At 34.6% G+C, this 26309-nt stretch overlaps 1 protein-coding gene across 3 annotated transcripts in view; it reads left to right on the top strand.

Moving 5' to 3' along the window:
- Window positions 1–25514, top strand: part of LOC149410007 (modular serine protease-like) — a 59866-nt gene extending 34352 nt beyond the window's left edge. Inside the window, exons 8-14 of one of the 3 annotated variants that reach the window (XM_089648747.1) lie at window positions 3760–3959; window positions 6171–6377; window positions 10361–10522; window positions 18423–18556; window positions 19049–19228; window positions 21219–21378; window positions 23176–25513. In XM_089648747.1, coding sequence (XP_089504873.1) covers window positions 3760–3959; window positions 6171–6377; window positions 10361–10522; window positions 18423–18556; window positions 19049–19228; window positions 21219–21378; window positions 23176–23387 — 1255 coding nt within the window. In that variant the 3' untranslated portion in view covers window positions 23388–25513. Of the gene's footprint in view, window positions 1–3759; window positions 3960–6170; window positions 6378–10360; window positions 10523–18422; window positions 18557–19048; window positions 19229–21218; window positions 21379–23175 lie in introns of all 3 variants that reach the window. The other 2 variants (XM_089648745.1, XM_089648748.1) reach the window with 2 other exon arrangements.
- The last annotated feature ends 795 nt before the right edge of the window (window positions 25515–26309 follow it).

Genomic DNA, 26309 nt, shown 5'->3' with positions numbered 1-26309 from the left:
ATTATTATAAAACAAGTTTGTTTTATTTTCTCATCTTTTTAATGGGGGTTCGCCGCACAAACGCACTTTAGAGAAAACCGCCACTGATCCGGGGTAGGAATATCCTCCCTGCCGTCTGTACAAGCCTTTGCTTCTCTCTCTTGATTACACACCCCGTAAAGTGTGTGCATCCTTGTTTGTCTACGTGTTTTACGACCTTGAACGTAATTATTTCACGTGACGGTTCAGTATAAAAAGGTCTCACCGAACGTTGGGTTGTTTTTTTTCTCGGTATAGAAACCTGATTATCTATGTATGTGGTATTCCTCGGTTCTTTTGAGATAGAGTGAGTTCAATCTCCTACCGCTGTGTTTTAAAGCCATTTCATAAACCTTATTTTCTGTCTCGCCTGCTCCCCAACTAGCTACGTGATTCTACCTGTCGTAGGGTAATATGTGAGTATGATAAAGTGTTAGATTTTATATACATGTGATATACATACGATAAATTTATGGTGTTAGTTGTCGGCGCCATCCATATGTATATTTTGGAAGGGAAAGGAGAGGAAAATGACCGACTTTTGCATCTTTATATATCAATTTTTCGATAGATCTAATACGCCTAAATTTTTAATTAGAGAGCTAGGTATAATGCCAGTAGCCGAAATAACGAAAGGTAATATTTTTATAGTCTGAGAATGCCAAATTCTTTTTATTTCATTTCCTAAATCTGTGTATTTTCTTATTTTTTCACTTTTTAACAGATTTTTGAATATTACAGGAATTTGGAATAGCGACATCAATGATATAAGTTTTTTTTTTTAAATTTTGTCATGTAAAACTATATCGGGTCTATTATGACTAATCGCTCGGTCTGTAAGTATAGTTTTATCATAATATATTTTATAAAATTCTTTTTCTAAAAATGAATTTGGTTCGTATTCATAATATGGTACTATATTACGGCAGTCAATCAAGTTATGTTAAATTACCAAATTTTGGTGAATTATTTTTAAAACTTGATTGTGCCTAAATGTATACTCGGACGGTGCTAATATAGAACATCCCGATATAATATGTTCTATAGTTTCCGGAAAAGCCAAACATTTTCTACAAAAATCATCAATTTGATTTGTATCTTTGATTATATGCTTTCTATAATTTTTAGTATTAATAACTCTATCCTGAATGGCAAACATAAATCCTTCTATTTCTGCGCTCAACTCTCCAATACTCAACCATTTGTTTGACGAAAATTTGTCAACATACGTTTGGTTGAGATAATTGAAGTGTTTTGCGTGTAAAATTTTATTTGACCAGGAATCTAATAATTCCTGGTTGGGATTTATAAAAATGTTGGCATTCTCATCGTATAAATTTAAAGGTGTAATATTTCTATCTGCCTTGCAAATTATTTTGTGCATTTCTGAGCTATAAGCTTTCCTATGGAAAAAAGTTCTTAGCATTTCTACCTGATTATGTTTCAAAGAAGTTATTTTGACTATACCTCTACCTCCTAAATTTCTAGGTAAATTAACTCGTTCTATTGCTGAATTTGGATGATGGCAATTAAACTTTGTTAGCGTCGTTCTAATTAATCTTTCTAAGTTATCTAAATCTGTATTAGACCATTTAATTATGCCAAATGAGTACGTTAATAGAGGTATTGCCCAAGTATTTATTGCTTTTACTAAATTTTTAGCAGATAAATTGCATTTTAAAATTTTCCTGATCCTAGTTTGAAATTTAATCCTAATATCATTTTTAATACTAGTATGGTCTAATCTATTTGATTGTGGGTATCCTAAATACTTATAAACCTCATCCCTTTTCATACTAGTAATTTGGAAATTTCTAAATATACTTTCGTCCCCATCTACAATTTTGCCTTTCTCTATATGGATCGTTCTACATTTATCTAAACCAAAAGTAATTTTGATATCATCTGAAAAGTTTTTAACTACCTCGATCATTTTCTCTAAATTTTGTTCAGAATTCGAAAATAATTTTATGTCATCCATAAATAATAAATGCGAAATTGTACTACTCTCCCCTGTATTACCCTTAAATTTTATTCCAAACTTGCTTTTAATTAACATTTTAGATAGAGGATTCAATGCTAAGCAAAACCAAAGAAGACTCAATGAGTCTCCTTGAAAAATTCTTCTTTTAATTGAAATGCCCGGTATTACTATTTTCTTACCTTTTAAATTGAAGTAAATTGGTATTCCAAAAGGACATAATATTTTCCAAAAAGCTAATAATAATGGGGTTAATTTTATATATATATTTAATACTTTGATCAGCCACGAGTGCGGGACACTATCAAAATTATGATTATTATTATTTCTATGTTTTTAAGATAAGTAATTTAGTTTGAACTGTTTACGAAATCACCTTTAACTTTCCACTTTTCCACAAATTAACACATTTTATAATATAATCGCTCTCGCACAACATTTAATTGTATCCTCACTGAGTCCAACCATTTTCACTTCACATAAACACCGGTTCAATAATATTTCCCACTAATTTAATATTAAACAATAATTTTTAACACCACCTGAATTCACTAACTAAGAGTAATTTCAAACATTTTTTTAATCACCACTGATTTTAGTTGATTTCTCCGAGCTCTCTCCCTATTGAAGTTTAAACCCTGACTGTCTTCGTCCTGCAATATCCTCTCTTTCTTCCTTACCGTGGGAACGTGTTTACTTTAAAACGCTTCAATCAATTTTCCAAACTCACGTCTAAAAGAGTTCATCTTATTTTCACAACACGCTGCAAAGGTCTACAATTCCGTGGTAAAGAATTCATAACTCTGTTTGAAGGGCATGCCTGTCGTATTTTATGTTGTTAATCTCAACAATTTTTTTTTTGAGTACGTGCGTCTCGTTTATATTATGTATGTGTTCAAACCATCACATAGTCCACAATGGAATGTTGGTACCCTGATGTATGGCAATGAGACCTGGAACTGGCAGAGGAAGGATGAAAGTAGATTGAACTGAGGCGTATGTGTGGTAAAACCATACGATGTAAACTTTATGAGTAAGGTTAAGAAAGGAACGCTTAGATGGTTTGGGCATGTAGAGTGAATGAACGAAGAAAGGATTGTAAGGAGAATTATATGGAAGTTGGGAACGCCCGAGGAAGACATGGTACGATCAAGTGAATCAGATACTCGAGTCGGGCCATTTCAAGAGACAGAATAATAATAGTATGTATGGGACGATGTATGAATGTGAATGAGGCAAGGAGTGTGTGCCAACACCTATTTTTGGCGGTCCGTCCTCTCTGCCTAATAATGGTTAGTTTAGTTTTTTATTATAGATAACTAAACTACCTCAGTAACAATCTTTTGTATTTTTGATAAATTATTGATGTCCACTGACTCGCTTAATTAGTTCCCTTCATAAGTATTCTACTGAGGAATACATATGGTAGTTAGTACCAGAATTTCTGCAATGAATTAAATCCCGACTTATCAATGCAAGCAATTCTGGACTATCAAATGCATCAATTAAAATTCAGTGAAAGTCGGTGAAAATGCTTCTGTCAGACAATTTAAGCATATTTATTTGATTGAAAATAGTGTTGTAGTTCAACAAAATTGCTGAAATACCCATTTGAAAACTTAGAAAACGTAAAAAATTATATTGTTCTTTCAATAGCTTGTACATGTGCATTGTAATGTGAGATATTTTGTAAATTTTCGTGCAAATAAATGAATTTTCCTTTCTTGCATTTTATCCAATCGATCAATCAATAATTACAGCGATCCTGAGGGAGCTTGTACTCTGCCTGAATATCCAGAAGGAGGGAAATACATCGAACATTTTTATAAACTTGGACCAGGACAACGTGTCCCAGAATCAAGCTACCTACAGTTTTCATGCAACTTTGGGTATGACCTATCCTCGACAGCCTTCCCCATATGCGATAAAGGTGCCTGGGGACCACAACCAGTCTGTAACAGTGAGTACTCTACTTTGTGTTATTCTTTAATCATATTCCAGCAGAAGGTTGGAGTATTCCCGCTTTGCAGTAAAAGCCAAATAAATGGAATATTACTGAACGTCCGAAAAATCAGAAAATTAAAAACTGTTTTTGAAAGGTGATAAAATACGCCTTTAAATGTTATTACATATTAGAAATAACCACATCATTTTTGAAATACTAAATTTTTCAATACAAACCTTATTTTTAACAATTGGTTTTATAACTGTTTTATAAATTTACTATCATTTCACTTTGTAGTTTCATATAAAAATAAGTCACCTAATTTAAGCTTATTGAAAAAAAGATTGGTAATTTTTTTTCAAATTGCGTTGGAATCTTTGGTTTAATAAAGGTAAACATTTTGATTAAACTGTGGTTAACTTCTAGATTTGAATATAAAGCGTAATGTTTTCTCTTTCTAACACGGTTAGATCATATTTTTCACTTTAACAACAAGGGAGATAACTATTTCTCTGAGACCATTTATGTTTTGTTCCCAAAAACGAACAAATTGTCCCGAGGGATTAAAACAATATATTTTCTAGTTTTTAGGGTGGATCGATGTCACTAATGTTCCCATTCGTTTAAGGGTGGGTCGATGTCGCTAATGTTCTCATTAGTTTGATCAGTGAGATTCTTGATGATCATGTGCTTATGTACATTATAATAATAATATTATTTTGATGATTTTCGTAGGGCCGTTTTGTGAAAAGTCACCCCAAGGGGAAGTACCATTTTATAAATTATTTATTTTATTTCAGTTTACTTAATTTCGATTTCATTAAAATACTTTATTTTAATTTTATCGAAGACAAAACACTGATAAATCTAAACGAAACATGAAATAAAACAAAATCTAGGTTATAAATGAAACATGAAATAGAACAATATCTAGGTTATAAAAGAAACATGGAATAGAACAATATCTAGGTTAGAAAAAAAAACATGAAATAGAACAATTTTTTTTTTTATCCATATTACAAAAAAAATTCATTATAAACTTATAAGATGACATTGTTAATTCTAAATTTGAAATATGAGATCGAAAAATACGACTCTGAATAAATAGTTCTCAATGGTTGAGTGGTTTAAGACGCCTGTCCCGGTAAGGCAAGATATCTTGGGTTCGATTCCTAGTTGTGACCGTTAACTTTTTATTTTTCTGTGTCTTGTTTTGTTTCATGTTTCGATTACATTTATTAGTATTTTCCCCTTTTTCAATGATAAAATGCATACCTTCAAAATAAGTTTAAGAAAATGGTGATCCTGATTACATTTAATTTAACTTTATTTAGTTTCATTAAATTTTCTTAGGACGGGTTGTTTCGGAGAATTTGAACAATTCGTCAAATTTCAACATTCATTTCCGGGTTCTGTGAAAGTCCTATTCAAATTCGGTTATTATTTCATTATAGGCTAGTTGCTTGACAAAACTGAAATTAAAACAGAACTCTAGAAAATCTTTCACAGAACTGGAAAATGAACGTTGAAATTTGATGAATTGTTCAAATTCTCCGAAACAACCCGTCCTTAGTGTTTTATTTTATAATGTTTTCAACATTCAGAAAATACAAGATTTAGTTGACAATATTTAGATTTAGTTGTGGTGTTGAAGAATACGGATGCAAACTGTATAAAAATAAGATATTGACAGATTAAGATATTGATCAGAGTATTTACGTCTCTGCAAATCAAAATGTTTCTAGCCCTAAACATTTTAATATTCTTGGCTTTCGTCGAGTTTAATGTTAAATCCTTAGCATGGAGTATTGACTTTCCTCAAATGTAGTTTTGCCGGTTTTGAAGACCCTCACCCAACGAAGCCGGCAGTGATTTTGAAATACCATCGGTACTCAATAAGGTTTTTGGTTTAGGAACGCCTAACAAGCGGTGTTCGCTCGTTTTATTCAGTCCCTGGAGAAGAAAGTTCAATCCTCAGTCAAATAAAAAAAATATCTTTGTAATTGCGTACTAACCGGCCCAAGAGATGGCGCAATTAGGTCGAAAATTGAAAATAGATGAGGATAATTTTACTAAAAAAAACTTTATAATAAAAAAATAAAAATTACCGGTGGTTTTTTTTTTAGGTAGAGAACTCGTCTCATGTGGCTACGATGTCGGATTCTTCTATTCGGTTTTCTATAAAGAATAATATATGCTAATTTTGTTTTCATTGTCTTATTTCAGGGCAGTGCAAAAACGTGAGTTCCCTCACAGTAGACTTCACGTGCAGAGATCTCATGCACAATGTTATCTCGTGCGAAAGCAAGATGTCATATGGAACCACCATCGTTTCCAAGTGCAAAAGTGGACACATCTCAACGGAACTCCTGGACGACTTGAAGTGTGGCGGTGGAGGCAATTGGGACAATCCTACTCCAAAGTGCAAACCAGGTCAGACCGTTAAAGGCATCAGGATTACAATAGATATTGATAACGATGTTCGCATCACAATTATGGATACTTATCGGATCATTTTGTTAGCAGAACTTGGTAAAGAGAAAAGGCGTAGTAGAAATGATAAAATAAGTACTTCGGTTTATGATTTACGAGAAAACTCTGACAATGAGATCGGAAGTGATGATCTGAAGGCGAAAATTCGAAATTAATTGATTTGATTAAAATAACGTTGAAATTCTTTACACCCATACATATGAGTATGCTTTGTCTAGTTAGAATATTTTATTTACACTGCAAGCCTAAAAGAATTAAAGCATTAAAATGAATCATCAACATTAAAAAGTTTTTTTTTCAACTTTGAGGATTTAAAAAAAAAATCGCAAGTTACGCCACAATACGAAGTATGTCAAAAAATACAAATAAATAGTAGTATATCTGTGTGTAAGGATAGAATGGCCAACCTTATGATTCCAGAGATAGCCTCATTTTTAATGTCAGTGCCATACAAATTTTTCATTAAAAAATGATAACTCCTTCATTTGTACACGCAATTGCTTCGTACGAAATTTTATAGCATAGTAATGATCAGCAGAATCCATTTGTAGCAAAAAAAAAATACATTTGAAAATTCAAGTCTTCAAGGCGATTTTCAGCCCACTGTGTGGCGATTGCACCAAACTATTGGTTTTCTTTCCCATTTGAAAGAAATAAGAATCACGGAAGTGAAGGGCAAGTTCAGGCTGGCGGTAGTGGGGTCTGACTCTACCCACTTTCCCGACATAGGACACTTCTTCATTTGTTTTCCTGGCTAAACGTCGAAATGCAACTGCTTTTGCCACCCAACATACATTTTATTACTTCTTCTTTACATTCTTTTTTTTCTATTTTCCTCTCTTCTTCTTGTTCTTCTGTATAAGCTCTTTGGTGTCCAGCTTTTGAAAATGTCCTCCTTCAAATGTCTCCAGCTTTACACATTCTTGGAGATTCTCACCTATTTGAACCCATCACTGGGGTCCACCATATATCAAGGAGCCATTGAGTCTCCTAATATTCTTTTTGCCCTTTCAAATAAAACTCAGATATTAGTAACTATTTTCTATACCCACCATTTAAACCAGACTTTGCTCATCTTCACCCAGCAGTCAATCATACATAGTAACGGTAAAAACGATAAAATTGATTTTTTCCGTTGGACATTATATTATTTAATGTCTTAAAATGACCGAATAGTTTTTCTACGATTGCTTAAATTACAAAGTGTGTGATTTAAAAAAACAACTTAACTATCCCGCAGCCAAGTGGGGGAGTAGGTAGTACCCAAAACTACTATCCTCCTTATATTAGCTTAAATACTTGACATATCCTTTTAGTATTTTACTTATTTCTGTGCAAATACATAAGTTACCATGAATAATTGGGATTTCTATAGTTTAAAAGCCCATAAGTCAGAAAAATGCATGGAGTCGTCGGAAGATCCACTTGGTTACAGACGTTTCGTTTGGCATGGATTCGTTTCGTTAAATATTGAACAAACCTCTCGTTTGGGGTATGCGCATTACCCCCCTCCACTGCGGGAGGGTTAAGGTAGTTTTACGCAACAAAGGGGCCGTCAGTTGATACTGGAGATTCAACGGTTAAGCCTCCGCATACACAATTTCTACCGATTTACAACAAGTTTCTCGTTAACTCTTTAAGTTTTTAAGTAAAATGAAATTCCAATGTTTATTTTCCGATAAAAATATTTTTTCATGGTAAAATATTAATTTTATTTGTTTTGTAAATAATTTTTTTTTATTTTAAAACATTTGAATTTTTTTTTTCATCTTTTTTCACTTCTTTCTTAGCGCACTTTACCACAGAACACCCTGTACAATACAGATATTATACTACTTACACCTTATAGATTCTTCTGATTCATGTACCACTTTTATGTTCAACCCTTTCAGGCCTTTAAATAAATAAATAAGAAAATATACCAAAGACACTCACACAATATTTATTATAAAAAATAAAAAAATCTTTCTTATTTCAAATTTTAAGTTTGAAAAGTTTATACCGCGTCATTCTTGTATAATATCAAAATTATGTATTCTTTTAACAAATATAATATTCTTCTATTTTAAAATATTTATTATTTTATTTATTTTTGAAACTACCTAAAAATGTCTTAATTGATTCTTCAAGGGATTTAATTTTTATTAAATAAAGCCTTAAATAAAATTGTTAATCAATTTTTAACTTTGTTTCAACTCTTTTCTAATTATATGATATACTGGAATGTTATTTATTTAAGTGCGGTAGGTATTTAGAAAATATTAGTTAGGAATTAGAAAATTATTAAATAAATAAATTAAAATTGGGAAATTGATTAGTTAATTAAATTAAGCAAGGTTAAAGGTAGGTATTTTGAAAATATAAATAAGATATAAAAACACGAAAAACCCATTGATAAGTTTTTTTAAAAATAACCTATAGATAAGGAAGGATTCTGTCACAGAATTTGAACAATTCATCAAATTTAAGTTAATTTTCAAGTTCTGTAAAAACTCTGTTATTTTTTATTTATTTACTATTAATACCCTAAACTAGGCCAATAATAATAACAATATTTGGATGGTTTGTATAGCGCGGTTTTTGCGCAAAATCACCTCAAAATGCCCGTATTATGGTGGTAACATAAATAAGAAAATATAAAAAACAATAAAACAATGTTGTACATATATCGTAATACAAATGGTTATACAAAAACAAAAATAATAAAAATAATAATATAAATAAATAAATTAACGTATTTATATTATGTATTATATATATAACGTATTTATATTATATATATAAAGTCGGAATGATAATGATAATAATGATGATAACACTTTTTTCTTCTACTTTTTATTACAATTTTTCCAAAATTTTAGCTTCATCTATAGTTACTAATTTCATATGTTTACACTAGATTTCATATTTCATACAAATTAATTACACTCAATTGGTCACCATGAAACAGGCAGCCGCCTAGTATGGTGATTCATTATATCTACTTTAAGTAAATTTCATAAAAATGTAACATGTATTAAATAAATAAATAAAATAAAACAGAACCTGAATAAAACCTCCACATAACTTGAAATTTGATGAATTTTTCAAATTCTCTGAAAACAAGTGCTTAACTATGTAACCATTTCCAGACATTTTGTCTTTGAAGAGTTTCATTTTACAATGGACATTTTTATGTTAATGAACAACTTTATTTCCCATAATATTTGACGTGGGATGCGTATTTTAGAAATTATTTTACAAAATAAGTGACCATTTCGAATGAATTTCACTTTTTGGAAAAAATTGCCTATTTTTGAAGAACTGTATCTCAAAAACCAATGGCTGTTTATGGCTTGCTTTGGTCTCAAATTATAGAAAATTTAGTCTACTTTAAAAGTAAAAATAAAAATTACACCGCAAAAACTGAAAAAAATCCGAAAATTTCCTGGTTTTTTAGGTCCACCGCCGCGCCGCTCGCACAGCACTTTCGAAGTTGCAATTTTAATTCTGGTTTAGGTCCTAACAACATGTAAAAAATTCAGAATGACTGGACCTTTTGCAAGCACAACCCCCTTTTCATGTTTAACTTGACTGTACTATTAGCAATACAAGAGATTCAGCAGGACATCAATTTAATCTGTACCTAATAGCCGTATTCTTAGATTCAAATTTAATGCCGGCAACCAGGGCGTTTTTTTAATTGTGATATTTGTAGTTAAATATTTTAAAATATGTAATTAAAATACGAATTCAATTTCTTTCAAAAATATCCGTCACTTTAAAAGATTTCAGGTCAACAAATATGGTAAGCCGAAATTGCGAAAACTTAAAAAACAAACATTTACAAATTAATATATTTTTTGTTTGTTTTCATCTTTGGAATATGCTGATTCAATAATTGCACTCTTTAGTAAAGCTAGGAGATGTTTGTATATTTGCAGATTGTGGTTTCGAGAAGGGGCAGGGTGTTACTTACGTAGTCCACGGACAGACGGCCAAGAAGGACACGTTCCCCTGGCACGTGGGGATATTCCAGAAGGAGGGAGAAGTCATCATTCAGATCTGCGGTGGGAGTATCATCCGCTCAAACATTGTCGTCAGCGGTATGTATAAGACTTTAACACAAAACTATTAAATATGTTGGAATCTTTGATATTTTTAAAATATTTGAAAAAATGGTACATGAGGTTCACAGATAAATAGAGAGGGTGCAGAAAAAATTTAAAAAAATTGCAATAACTTTAAAAGATCATTTATTTACTTATAATAAATAAAAATAAAAACGTACATGTGCTAAGTCAATTAATATTACAAATAGTTTACGGTACTTTACAGGCGGTGGAGAAGCGGTAGAATTCTTAACTTAAAATTTAAAAAAATTGGATATTATAGACCTCTCTGGTCATTCTTGCATGGATTTAGCTCTGCAGGGGGAGTGTCAATGAATTTCAGTTATCTGTTCATTCTAGCAGCAGAATTTATTTAAATGATGTTGTTTGTCGAGAGATGGCTTCGCTAGTCCTGTTTTGGTCATCTTTTTACGATTTTAAATATTTTTGTCGCAAGAAAGTTATTTTTGAATTACAAGGTGTTAATTCGGATTATTCAAAATTCTACTCTCTTGAGAGCTAGTTCTGACAGATCGTTTTTTCATGGTGCAAATGATAGTTTTATGGTTCTGATTGTCGACCGCTGCCAAATTTGGAGAACAACCTTGAGGAAATGAATTGGAGCCCATCTTAAAACGGATGATATCTTCGGTAAGTCCTCTATTTCTATGTACACGTGGCGCAGATGGATCGTGTGATTTTAAAATACTTGTCAAACTGTCAATTTTAAAGGTATTGGATTGAAATAAAGTGCAAAATGTGTAGTTACAATGGAAGTTTATTAACAAAAAAATAGTAAAGTTGTTTTTAAAACTTAAATCCATCAAATGCCCTCCTTCTCGAGCGACGCATTCTTGGAGTCGGTCCTTAACGTTCCGCATTGCCCGCTCAAGCACATCACCAGGAATTAATGTAAATTCGTTGTGACTTGCTGCCTTCAACTCCTGAATGGTCCGGGGTTTGTTCATGTACACACTTGCTTTTAAATAGCCCCAGAGTCACATACCGTGAGGTCCGGTGAGCGAGGGGGCCAATGGAGATCTCCATTACGGGAAATCAAACGACCAGGGAACAGAGCGCGTACAGCTTGCATTGATATCCTAGCGGTATGTGCAGTTGCCCCGTCTTGTTGGAACCACATATTGTCCATGTCGTAATTGTTCTCTTCAAGTTGTGGGAGAAGAAATTCTTCAATCATGTTCACATAACGCTTCGAATTAACAGTAACCGCCTGCTCCCTTTCATTTTCAAAATAGTAAGTCCCCATTATCCCTACCTTAGAAACCTTACACCAAACCGTCACTTTGTCACTATGGAGAGGCCGTTGGTGTAGGTCTCTTGGGTTAGTGTCGGCCCAGTAACGGCAATTTTGCTTGTTGTCGTAGCCGTTAATGTGAAAGTGAGCCTTGTCAGACATCATGATAATCAGGTTTTCATCTTCCAATAACTCCAACATCTGTTGGCTAGACTGAAGCCTTTGAAGATGGTCTGTTGGGAGAATCTTCTGGACCACCATGATTTTATAGGGGTGGAATTTCAGTTCTTTGTTAAGAATCCTTTGAAGGCTCCGACGTGACATTCCAAGAGCTTGAGCACGATGTCTCGTTGATCGACGTGGGCTCGTAATGACATCGCGTCTCACACACTCCACGTTCTCAGGCGTTCTTATTGTTCGCGGTCTAGACGTCCATTTTGGAGCACATGAACCAGTAGTGCGGAAATTATGCACCCAACTCAATATCGTATCTCGCTTAGGAACACTACCGCGAGGTGGGATGTTGAAACGCCGGCGAAAGGCACTCGTCACAGCAACAATTGACTCGTTATTGCGTAAAAACTCTTCCACTGCGAAAACACGATGCTCAACGGACCACGTAGCCATCGCGACTGACTGCCAGTCTGCAACTGAAACTTTCCGTCCCCCCCTCCACAGCACGAAGACCGCCGAACACCTGGCTCCCCCACTCCAGACGTACAGTCCACTTCAAAACCACCCGATCCATCTGCGCCACCCTGTATTTGGTGGCTGGATGATAATATTGTTACGCCTACTGCAGAGTAAATTTTTGCAATCATATTTTTTTTATATAGGAAATTAATTAGTCTGTGTGGTTTACAAAACCAGATCATCACCTGGCGGATTTTGGCTCGAGAAAGCTCGCTAAACCTGCATCGAGATTTGAAGAACTCCAGTTCGAATCCCACAGATTCCAAAAAAAAACAATTATAATATATTTATATTTTACGCCATTCGCTAACACGATTATTACTTAAATATTTCCCCCAAAACAAAAGCGACTTTTAGCCCGGTGGTGATGGCGCCCGCTATTACTTTGTAAATTTTGGGAGAACCTCAGTTCGAATCCTACTGGCATTAAATAAAAATAAATAAATACCCTTGCTCCTTGCATTTCACATTATTATTATTTAAAAAATATATTTGCATATTTTGGCATTAGAAGAACATTAAATAACCAAAATGTCTAAATCTCGCAGCAAGGTTTTCGGTGTGAAGAAAACACCATCATCACCTCTATTAAGTGAATCTGGCCCCATGGACTCACCGTGGTCAATGCACCAGTCAATAATAAACATTGACACAGACTCCCTTATCAACTTCTTCAGTCGAAACTTGAAACAATGCGTACTGAAAGTAAGCTCGCAGTGGACGCCATTCATCAAAAATTGGACGCGCTGTCAAATGAGTGGAAGGACCGGTGCAACAAAATTATGAGATGTGTAACTATTCTCCAGAAAGTAAATACCAGCCAAAGACAGGAAATCGAATCAATCAGAGACGATCAAGACGAAATGGATCAGCGTAGCAGAGTATGTAAACTGGACATTCACGGCATTCCCGAGGCAAAAGGAGATAATGGGGTCCATCATTAACTTCCCGCTTCCAAGAGGCGCTGTGGTGGCGGTGCACCGCGTCGCTTGCGGCCACTCGTCTTACGCAGCATAGTCGTCCAGCTCACGACAAAGCGTCTCCGTGATGATGTCATCGCTGCGGTAAGGACTCGCCGCGGCCTCACAACAGACCTACTAGGAATTTTTTTATTTTTTTTAATTGATTTTATTTTAGTAATTCGTACAAGTTTACAAATGACTAATTAATAAATATACTATGTTTTTTTTCTTGCTTGATGTGGCTCCTACACAACATTTTGAATTTTTCAATTGGGGCACACTTAAGGTTTTCCGGCAGCGCGTTATAGTATTTCATCCCTTTATATAATATACTATTCTGGGTATTCGCTTTGTCCTTCTTTGGTAGCCTGATTTCATTGCACGTCCTAGTTTTATGTTTGTGTATGTCCTTGTTGTATACAATTTTATTCGAAAAATATTTGGGTAGCAGGTTGTTAACTATTTTGTGTAAAAATATCATCGTGTTCAAGGTCAACATCTGTTTCACCGTTAGCCAATTTAGTTCGTTTAACATTTTATTTACTTTTGAATATCTATTTCGTCTTAGTATTGTTCTCATTGCCCTATTTTGGAGAATTTGAAATTTATTTTGCTCTCGGTCGTTACACAGGAAAAGGAGAGTTGAGCAGTAATTAAAATGTGGAGCAATAATGGAGTTATAAATGGTGATTGCAGTTTTTTCGGACAGTTTTTGGCGAATTCTTCCCAAAAAAGACATCTTTTTTCCAATTTTCTTTTGGGTATATTCAGCATGTTTGTTAAAGTTGAGTTTGGAATCTATTATAACTCCTAAGTATTTTATATCGGTAACATTTTCAATAATTTCACCATCAATTTTGATTTTGCTTTCACTGGATGTCTTCTTACAACCAATTACCATACATTTGGTTTTTTTGTATTTAATTTAAACTTATTTATTTTTAGCCATCTTGATACATTATCTAGTTCATTATTTAAAATATGTATTAGTTCTTCATAGTTTTCTCCAATTATATATATAAGTGTATCATCGGCAAATAGTCGTACTTTGCATTTTGAAAATATTTTCACCATGTCATTAATATATAGTATGAACAATAGAGGTCCAAGGACTGATCCCTGTGGTACTCCTAATTTATTTTCCATTGGTTTTGAAAATTGATTATTAATTTTTGTTACCTGTATTCGGTCTTTCAAATACTCTTTTATTAATTTATTCCTGGAATAAAGAATTTATTATTATTAATTTAATGGCTAGAGTTGAGAAACCAATTTCTTTAAGCTTTCTTATCAATATTTCTCGATCTATGGTTTCGAATGCCCTTTGAAAATCCAAGAGTATTGCTAAGATAAATTTATTACTATTCATTCCTTCTTTCCATTCTTCAACGATTACATTTAACGCTGTTTCACAAGAAGTATTACATCTGAATCCCGATTGTTCTTGGTATAAAATATTGTGTTCATCTAAGTATTGCAATATTTGTTCTTTTATTATCACTTCAAGTACCTTCATAAGCATAAAAGGTTTCTTCTCTTCTAAAAGTATTTTGACCTCTTCGTAATGTGCTATGATGCTTTGTATGTTCAAGTATATAATTTCATCTTTCTCGTAACTTTTGTTTATAAAAAAGAAATTCTGCTAATTTTTGCTTCTAGTTTTCTTTTATAAATTGGGCATTCCTTACTCATGGCTAAGTGACTACAATTTAGTTTCAGTCCTAATCTTTTATTTGTCATTATACAATTGATGCACTGAATATCCTCATCCATGCAATCTTTTACGTCATGATTTTTTGCGCATTTTGGACAAGATTTTAGGTTTCTGCAATCTATAGCCTTGTGGTTGAACCCATTACATTTAAAACATCTCATGATATTTAAATTGTCAAAGACCCTGCATCTGTCCCATCCAATATTTATTTTTTCTGCATTTAACATTCTGTCGTAAGTCTTTCCGTCGACGTCGGCATATATAGTAAAAGTTGTTTGATTTCTTCGGTTTTTTAGTTCTTTCATATATGTCACCTTTATTTTTGAGCTTTGTTCACAGATGGTCTCATTTTGAGTTTTTATTTTTCTCTCTATTTCTTCAAAACTGTATTTTTCAGATAAACCAATAATTTTGACGGATGGGTTTTTTGTTTGAGGAATCTTTACCTCATATTTATCTCCCAGTTTGGCTATTACCTCATCATGAACCTTGTTAATATCTGTGGCATTTTTAAATTCTATTATAACCCCTCCATCCTTAAAATTTCTCATGCCGGTAACTCCAAAATTTGTTGGGTCAATATTGTCTTTTATTTCACTCTTTGTTTCATTATTTTCCTGATCCTTCTTTTTTGGTTTTATGATAACAACTGGTTCGTGTTTTTTTACCTTTATTATTTAAAGTGTAAATCGTGTTTTTTTACCTTTATTACTTATTTTCTGTCACTGTTGATTATATTTTCTTGTAATCTGATGATTTTGTCTTGTAATGTAAGATTTTCTGATTTAATTGCATCTTCTAACTTCGTTATTATGAGTTCTATAGTATTTTTTGTTTTTTGATCCTTGACTGTTTGAATTTTGGAAACTTCATTTTTAAGTTCATCTAGATAGTTCGCTACCGTCATCGTAGTATTTTTGTTTGCACGGTTTTGTAGAATTAAATCGGACGTATTGTGCGCATTTCTCACTAGATGGCGTTATACGTTGAAAGTTAGCGAGTTGGTCGTCTTATTATAATTTAATAAAAAATAAAAACAATTGCTTTCACTGAGAAGCGAACTCAGCTCCTTGAGAACTCTGACCGCTACCGGAACGGGCGACGCTATCGACGTTATTCTTCAAGCTACGGGCCACTTATCAGCGAGCGTGATAATGTTCGTATATTAAGTGCTACCAGCTTTTAAACTGACAGGTATGGTATTCTGTTAGTTATTTTGCGACAATAACTAGCATTGATCACTGCACAGATTTTAAAATCACTTAAAAAGAGTATTTCGAGGGCGTTTTAGATTAATTAAAGTAGTAGAAAGTACACTACTCTTTTACATATTTATATTAATTGATATCTTTGTGATTATTTCGATTTATAAACTATGAATTTTAAAGATTTTAGTGGAGCAATTTTTTGGCGTGCACACACTTCGTAGACAAAAAGAATTGGCGCTCCCACCACTGACTTCTATGTAAATGAACACCTGATAATAAAACATAAAATATTCTTTGCAAAAACACGTGCCGCCGGAAAAGAAAGTGGCTATAAATACGCATGGGTGCGGAATGGCAGTATCCTGGCGAAAATAAATGATCTTTCTCGGATGGTCACCATTCGTCGTGAGGAAGACTTTAACAAAATAAGCACTCATGATCAACAAAATATGTGACTTCTACGTTACTGCTGCTGTCAATGACAACTCTCTCTCACTTTCCTGTACCCTTTTTCTATAACTATGGTGTTATAGTTCTAGTTGAAACGTGGCTAGTAGCAAGTGTAAATACGGCCGAATTCATAGATTCACGGTACAAGGTGTTCCGACGAGATAGAGACCGTATACATACTGGTAAGATGGACGGAGGCGGTGTGCTAGTAGCAGCTCGCAAGGAGCTCTCAGCTTTCCGTCTCGATGACTGGGAAAAAATAAGATTGAACAAATCATACCTCCTGTCTCGCCAACAACGTTTTATGATATTTTTTCCAAAAACCTGAAATGCGTTTTTTCATCAGAACCAAATAATATGTTTTGTGTTCTAGGAGATCTGAATCTAACTACTCTAACATGGTCATTTTTCCAAGGCTACAATCATGGTCTTGCCTCCTCAAACACGGCTACATCGCAAACTTTGCTTCAAACAAAGGCACTGTTGAGCTTACTACAATATAATAGTATACTGAACCACAACGATAAATTCTTAGACCTTATATTTTACAGTCGCGAAACAAAAGTTACACGTAGCGACGACCCTCTCCTTTCAGAGGATAGACACCATCCAGCCCTGAAATTCGAAATATCCACCGCGATTCAATCAAAAATTAAAAACAACAAAGAGCGTAGGCAAAATTTCAGGAAATCCAATTACAAGAAAATTAATAATTACAATAATTGTATTGATTGGAAGTCTGAAATCGCGAATATATCAGCAGAAGAAGCAGTGGACCAATTCTATGTAATAATGAACAATGTAATTGATAAGTTTATACCATTACTGGCACGACGAAATGAGCCCCTACTAGATATCTTCAAACCTAGTGCAAATATGAGTGCACTATGAAGTACTTAATTATGCTATTGATATAACCCTATGAGTCATCGTTTGGGAATAACTAACATAACGACATTCAGTCAAATTTAAACATTACAGTAGTCGGGGAAACTTTACTGGGGTAATAACCATTAATAATTTCTAACATTTTACTCAGAAATCAATTAAGAAATCAGTAATTGAAATTAAAATACCTATCTATAAATAATATAAATGTATCGTCTGTAAGTGGGCTACCCACAGTTTGATGATGCCTTCAGAAGGCGAAACAGCTGTCACGCGTAATAATAATTACACAGCAGAACTTTTATAAAAATAAACTGTTTATATAAACCCAATAACAATATTATTGAATATATAAAAAAAAAATTTCTAGTGAATCTCAAAAGATATTTTTCGACAACGTCGAAAGTTCGTTGCAAAACAATTTCTAAAGTTTTTGGTCATACATATCCCCATTAAAATCGTCCGACGGATACATGTCGTCGATGCTACAAATATAAATCATTTTAAAATTCGATTGGATTTTCATTCGGAGAAAAGAAGGGATTGACTTGAATTGATTTTTTTAAATTAAATAAATCATTATCACTATTAAACTTATTATGAAATTAAACATGAGCGAGTCAGATTTTTTTTTCCTCTTATTAACTTATGATAATAATAACTTAATTTGAAGTTATTTGAAAAATTTTCATTTAAAACAATGTAACTGTTTTGTGATTTGCAGCCGGCCATTGCTTCTGGGACCTCGTCAAAAACGAGCCTATTCCTCCCATTTATTACAAAGTAGCAGCGGGAAAGTATTACAGAGACTGGGATGACGAGAGAGAGAGGGGAAGTAAATTTATCCAAAGATCTGAGGTTTGTGAAGGAAATGGTCAATTATTAAGGGATGTAGTTTTTGAAAATTTAAAATTATGTTTTGTTATGTTAGCGATGAAAGAAGGATATTTATCGTGGCATCCTTGTGGTGTATGTCCTCTTGTTCACGGAGAAAATTGATCCTGTTAAAAAAGTAACAGTATGCCAACTTGCTGATAAAATATAAGTCACTCAGAATATATCGAGAACACTTGTTCTTTTGATAATACCTATCATGACGGAATGCGACTGTATCAGTATTTCAATATAAATATCAGAATTTGTACGAACACCTGTTCCACCGTCCTGATAAAACATTCGCTTTTGACTGATACTATGTTAGTAACTCTTTTAATTCATTCGATATGGGCCTGCAGTCCCATTTTTAACAGGAAAACGAATAATTTGACCTTATTTTTAATAAATTAACAGTAATTCATTTCAGTAAGTTTTCTCCGTGGAATGAAATGATAATAAGTAGTGTTTTTATAGGTGAGCGATATCTTGTTCCATGAAAACTACGGAGGTGACGAGCAAACCCAACAGGGCGACTTGGTTCTTGTAGTGCTGGAGAAGCCATTTTCTTTCTCGGAGTCCATCAGCGCCGTGTGCATCGACCTGTTTGACGACCAGCTCAACACCATTCAAACCGGCGATGGCCAACTTGGCAAGGTTAAACTAATTTGATTATCTTGTTTTTTTTGTACAACTTCAAATTTTCTTTTACTGAATTATTTATTTATTTGTCGATGACTAACGTCACATGAGTGCCAAACAGAATAGTAATTGACAGGTACACAGTCGTTGTAAAAATAATATAACATGTTTTAAAATCAACGCTATAAATATACCCTACACAGTAATTACATGTCACAGAAAACAAGTACAATCAAACACTAGTAATATTTAAAGAAAATAACATTTAACTTTGGCATTTGATCAGAAAATGATAACATAAATTATAAAATTAATACAAGCTCTAGAAGGAGATACAAGTACCTTCAAAATATTTTCAGCAAGTATGAGTAGACTTAGGTATAATTAATAATGATTTATAAGGTATGATAGTATATAACAAGTATGAGTAGACTTAGGTTTAATTAATAATGATTTAGAAGGTATGATAGTATATAACAAGTATGAGTAGACTTAGGTTTAATTAATAATGATTTAGAAGGTATGATAGTATATAACAAGTATGAGTAGACTTAGGTATAATTAATAATGATTTAGAAGGTATGATAGTATGTAACAAGTATAAGTAGACTTAGGTTTAATTAATAATGATTTAGAAGGTATGATAGTATGTAACAAGTATAAGTAGACTTAGGTTTAATTAATAATGATTAAGAAGGTATGATAGTATGTAACAAGTATAAGTAAACTTAGGTTAAATTAATAATGATTTAGAAGATATGATAGTATGTAACAAGTATAAGTTGACTTAGGTTTAATTAATAATGATTTAGAAGGTATGATAGTATGTAACAAGTATAAGTAGACTTAGGTTTAATTAATAATGATTTAGAAGGTATGATAGTATGTAACAAGTATAAGTAAACTTAGGTTTAATTAATAATGATTTAGAAGGTATGATAGTATGTAACAAGTATAAGTAGACTTAGGTTTAATTAATAATGATTTAGAAGGTATGATAGTATGTAACAAGTATGAATAGACTTAGGTTTAATTAATAATGATTTAAAAGGTATGATAGCATAGCCTTTTTGTACCTAGCTTTGGGCAGTTAAACAGATTCGCTACATCTGCGTATCTATTACTAACTTCATGTAATCTAGGTACAAGCGAGTGTTTGCCATTTCCCCGCAGGGGTAGACAGAGAGGACGGATCGCCAAACAACTCTGTCTCGGCACACACTTCTTGCCTCATTCACATTCATACATCGTCTTATATGGCCCGACTTAAGAATCTGATTCACTTGATCGGGCGTTCCCGACTTCTTCTACACAATTACGTTTGCGTCGTATATTCTCCTTACACTCTTTTCTTCATTCATTTGCTCTACATGCCCAAACCATCTAAGCGTCCTTTTCTTAATCTTACTCATTACGCTTACATCAGCCTCGCATTATTTGCGGATCTCCACATTTCTCAAGCGGTCTCATCTCTACGCCTACGCCTTAGGGATATAATTTCTACAGCATTCAGTCTATTTTCATCCTTTCTTTTCCATTTCCATGCCTCACTGCAATACACCAGTGTAGGTACCAGCACTCCATTGTGGACTGCTAACTTGTCAACAAAAACTAAAATAAGAAAACCTGTTATGCAGTGGCCTCGTTAAAATATGCACTGTTAAAGAGTTTAATAAGTACAGCTTTAAAACAATAATACATACTAGGGAAAGTTGATCTAATGGTATAACATGAAAGTGAATCCACATTAATATATCAGGGCTATCCAATTGAAATCATAATCTTTTGATTATAAAGGAATTGCAAATCTAATATTAATAAACCTCAAAAAATTGCGTTGAACTCTTTCAATAAACTTTTTAAAATGTGATTATCAAATACAGGTGACAGGTGATGATAGAATGCTTGTAACCAGAAATGTGAACAATTTCTCACTATAAAACCAAACATTTTCATATACATATTAGAAGTGAATAAGATACTCAATCTGACTCTCTATTTTCAGGTGGCAGGATGGGGTAGAACAGAAACTGGTGAACCATCGTCTGAACTAAAGACCCTGACTATCCCAGTCATTAATTATAACCAGTGCCGACTTGAAATGGCCAAGTACAGATTTAATAAATACTTGACTACTGATAAGATGTGCGCTGGGTACACGAATGGTTAGTAAAAAAGTACATTTTCGTTGTTTTTTTTTTTAAAGGAAAATAATTTCCCTCGACTTTGAGAATGCTGGAGGGAAGAAACACAGAGATCAGCAAATCGTTCCACAATCGAGCTGTTGAACTCAAGAAAGAGTCATAGAAACGATCTGGTCTCATACGACAAATACGGAACGTTACGGTGAGACCCAAACGGTCGCACTAGACATATCCAAGGCCTTTGACCGGGTCTGGCACCGAGGACTTGTCAACAAATTGCCTTCTTACGGACTTCCCGCATCCCTGTGTACGTGGATTGCTGACTTTTTAAGGGATAGGTCGATTCAGGCGGTTGCTGACGGTTTCACCTCTTCCTTACACTCCATAAATGCTGGCGTCCCACAGGGATCGGTTCTGTCTCCGACTTTGTTTTTGTTGCACATCAATGACCTTTTGACATGTGCACCAATTCATTGTTACGCGGATGACAGTACAGTTCATGATAGCTTTTTGTTTGACAAGCCCCCAAAGGGCACACAAACTCCAACGGCTCGGAGGGCTTTGAAGCAGAGAATGGACGGTTATCTCGAGAGTATTTCCTCCTGGGGTAAAAATAATCTCGTCGAATTTAATGTTTCAAAGACCCAATCCTGTCTGATTACGTCTAAAAGGGATCCAAATGACAATCTAGTCTCCTTTAACGGAAGCAATCTTCCGAACAGGCCTTCCATTGATATGCTTGGTGTAACTATAAGTGACCAGCTCAGGTACGGGGGCTCCATTGAAGCCAGAGTAAAGTTGGCCTCTCAGAAGCTGGGCGTACTGTAGAGGGCCCGCAGATACTTTAATAGTACACAACTGCTGACCCTGTACAAATCGCAAGTGCGCCCTACTCTCGAATTTGGTAGCCATCTCTGGTCCGCAGCCCCTAAATACCTGAAAAAACCCTTGACTCTGTGCAAAAACGGGCGGTCCGTTTGATAGATTCCCCAATCTTAACAAGCGGACTGCAATCTTTAGAGCACAGGCGTCAGGTAGGTATGCTGTCCTTGTTCTATCGGTATTACAACGGAAGATGCTCTGAGGAACTAGCGTCATTGATCCCTTCGGCACCCGTGCATAGTCGGGATACACGCCAAACGCGCGCCCAACATTTGTACACGGTTGACATTTGTCACATGAGAACGGGTCGCTTCTACGATTCGTTCTTAGGTTCAACAGCTCGGCTGTGGAACGAACTGCCGGCCTCTGTGTTTCCTCCCTCCTACAACATGGGACTCTTCAAGACCCATGTTCACTCCTTTCTCTCCACAAAAAGACCCTCCACACAGCATCCCCAAAGATGACATAGGCCCTGAGGGAAATTATTTTCTTCAGGGCCTCCTGTGTGGAGTTAATATAAAAAAAAAAAATGTCAATCGTGTACAAATTTTGGCGTGTGACTATGTACCGGTCCCTAAGAGATCAATTATGCTTCCAAGTTCCTCAGAGCATCTTCCCTCGAAATACCGGTAAAACCAGAACAGCATTCACACCAGCTGACTCCTGTGCTCTAAATATGCAATCCGTTTGTTAAGATAGGGGAATCCATCAAACGGACTTCCTATTTGTACAGGGTCAGCAGTTGTGTACTATTCAAGTATTTGAGGAGCCCTGTACACTGTGCACCACGCCCAGCTTCTGACAGGCTAACTTGACTCTGAGCTGGTCACTAAGAGTTACACAAAGCACACCGATGGAAGGCATGTTGGGAAGATTGCTTCAGTTGACGGAGACTTTTTGGCTGTAAGAATCTTAAACCATCCCGTATCATTTCAGGTACGGCGCTCTGTCAGGGAGACAGTGGTGGGGGGTTCGTGGTATCGGCTGAGGACCTGAAGAAGCAGCCCCGATGGTTCCTTCGCGGTATCGTGAGCAACGGTCCTCTGAACGACGCAAAGACCACGTGCAGGGCCAACACCTATACCGCCTTTACCCATATCTACAAGCTCAGGGATTGGTTCCTGAAAGAGCTGCGTAAACTAACCTAGACAAGACCTGATTTTTTCTTTCGATGTTTCTTTTTGTGTAGTTTCATTATTTCTATACCATTTTTCAACCTATTTGACTCCAAATCCCCTTTTTTATCGTCAATTTTCTATCTGCTCTTGTTTCAGCAGCAAAAAAAATTTGACAAACTTAACTGAATTATTGGATGGACATGGTATAATAATGTCACTGGTAGATTGAAGTGCATGAACAAAAAAAAAATGTATTTTAACTAAAGTATCGATTATCGATTTATACAAAATAAACAAATTATGTTACTGCATTCAACACAGGATAGTTGGGAGCAATTGAGACTCTTGTGCCGTTTTCATAATATGCAGCAAAATGGATTTTTTTAATTTTTTTTTTTTTATAAGAAAGACAAAAATTCCCGGGATACGAATAACCTGACAATATTTGAAAATCTCCTACTACCACCACAGTAAGCGGAAAATGTTGCTTGTGTTGTGATGGAGGACTTAGCCAGCCGATGAATTGAACACACTACGCCTGGGTGAGACGGCCACCGACCGGTTATTGATTATCGGAGTAGTTTTTAGTACATCTCTATATTTAATAGTAATGATACATCTAATATCGGCCCTAGCAATGAGTCCTTCACGAACGTGCAGCACAATTGAGTCGATACTTCTTTTATGTGCCATATTCGTATGACCCCCGATAAACCGTACCAAGGTCCATTTAATTTCTTCAATTGAAATTTATTGTTTTAAAATTATTAAACTCACCATGACTAAGCCTGTATCGAGGTCCGCCAGACGTGATGGATGTTCTACATTATAATTTGTTATTGTTGTTTAGTAGTACAATAATAAGTGTATATATGACATAGTATAATAAGCCGAATATGAACAATATATAAGCAGGTATAATACAAGTTAAAAATAGAGAATTCTGTTGTACTAAGGAGTCGATTAATTATAACTAGTGGATCCCCGCAATGATTCGCAATTGCTAATGGTCGAACCGAGCCACGAATTACGGGAAAGGAACGAAGCAACTTGCAAGTGGCGTTTCGCGCCATTTGAGGTTGCTTCGTTCCTTTTCCATAAGTTTGTAACGGTTCACTTTTGCCCCGCTACATTTATGGTTAATTTATCCATAACTCTATCTTCGGACCGCCTACTTGTCTATGGGATTCTCGGTCTATGGTTGATCGGAGCAGCAGCGCCACTGACGGTCACCGGAGAAGCCAGTACCAAACGGGCAGCGGTCAAGGAGACACTTTACAACTGGAAGGATTGAAGCGATGGCTCCAGGCGACATTATGGGTGGAAACTTGCGGACATATTGTTCCTGTTAGCTAGCTGTTGTAATCGCTGGTCATCACGTTCTCCTTTATAAATTTTGCGGTTCCAATCTATTAGTTGCATGGCGCCCTTTCTCCCCCTAGGACTGCCTGGGAGCAGGTGACGACACCCCCCCACCAAAAAATGAGGTGCACATTTCACCATTTTCTTTTGCAGGTGGCTGTAAATTATTATTTTTACCTGTTATTGTTGTTACCTTGTAAATATGACCTGCAAATAGAATAGATCTTACTAACAAGTTACTAATACGCAGCACTTGCATACTGCGAATAACATTGTATGCATGGACATTTTGGAGGTATTGATTGGAAATTTTAAATGTAGACTCTTCATATAAAAAAAAAATTAGCGTCCTTGCTCTTGCTCTGAAGGGGTACCATCAGTACCTAAAACAGGGCGGGGAAGTGGTGGGCCTCCTACAGAATGTGCTTGTGAATCTTCGATTACAGCACACACCTTGAGATATTGTTATGTATCCTAAATTTTGAGTCTTATGTTGTGGTTAAATCTAATCGTAAATAATAACTAAAATAATTATTTTTTAATGATAAACTAACGTTTATAAGACAAGGTTTTATGCATAGTATAAAGGATAGCAAATAATTATAAGCAATAATTAGTCATCCGAAATACTAATACAAATTGAAAACATCTCCCGAGTAAAAATAAATGCCGCCAACGGGAATTTTAATTTTTACTCGGGAGATGTTTTCAATTTGTATTAGTATTTCGGATGACTAATTATTGCTTATAATTATTTGTTAAAATAATCGATGTTTTGTTCTTTACCAATAAATGATTTTTTGTGACATTCCTATGTTGTTTCAATACTACCTATCTCATACCTACCTCACACTATGGTATTTGTTGTTCTTATCTTATATTAACTGTTACAATGGCATAATTGGCAAATTTACATAAAATATCAATATAATTCTATTACAATGGCGTTTAACGTGGTAATTAAGTTGACGCAATATTTCTCCATTACAAGTTGAGGTTCAGTTCGGCAGTCAGGATCGCGTATGTATACGTAGCATAGTGTTTTTCGGGAGCGCCAATGATTTTATATAGTGAGATAAATATAAATGTTGGTTTGTTCAAAATCTTAAATCTCCGAAAGTACTTCAACGATTGCTTTGTCGTTTTGATATAACGTTGCATTAGAACACACGTGTTATTTTATATTCCTATATTATATAGATGTCACCTGTGACAGGTCACAGCAATGTGTGGTAGGGAACAGTTAGTTATAAATAAGAACATATTAACAAAAAAAATTAATGCAAACATTAAAAAAAAAAATTGGAAATGGATAACGAAAAAATAAAATAAGATTTTCTGTGAAAGAAAACGAAATATAGTATTTCTCCAAATAATTGAAATTTTATTTTTAAATTTGTTTGAATAATCAAGAAATGCCTAGATCCCCGCATTTTCCCCACAAAAAAGCTCTCCTAAAATACCCAATTCAAGGAAAAATTCTCTAAAATTTGGGGAATTCCCCATGATTTGGCAACCCTGATCCAGAGCGGCAGCTGAAAACTGGCAGTGCGTTGCCTTAGTGTAGCAAATCGATAAATATTGCCAGTA

The sequence above is a fragment of the Hesperophylax consimilis genome, chromosome 28 (assembly GCF_061612785.1).
Source record: "Hesperophylax consimilis isolate HC1 chromosome 28, BYU_Hcon_1.0, whole genome shotgun sequence".
In the NCBI taxonomy this organism is placed as follows: Eukaryota; Metazoa; Arthropoda; class Insecta; order Trichoptera; family Limnephilidae; genus Hesperophylax; species Hesperophylax consimilis.
This window is presented reverse-complemented; position numbering and strand designations above follow the sequence as displayed.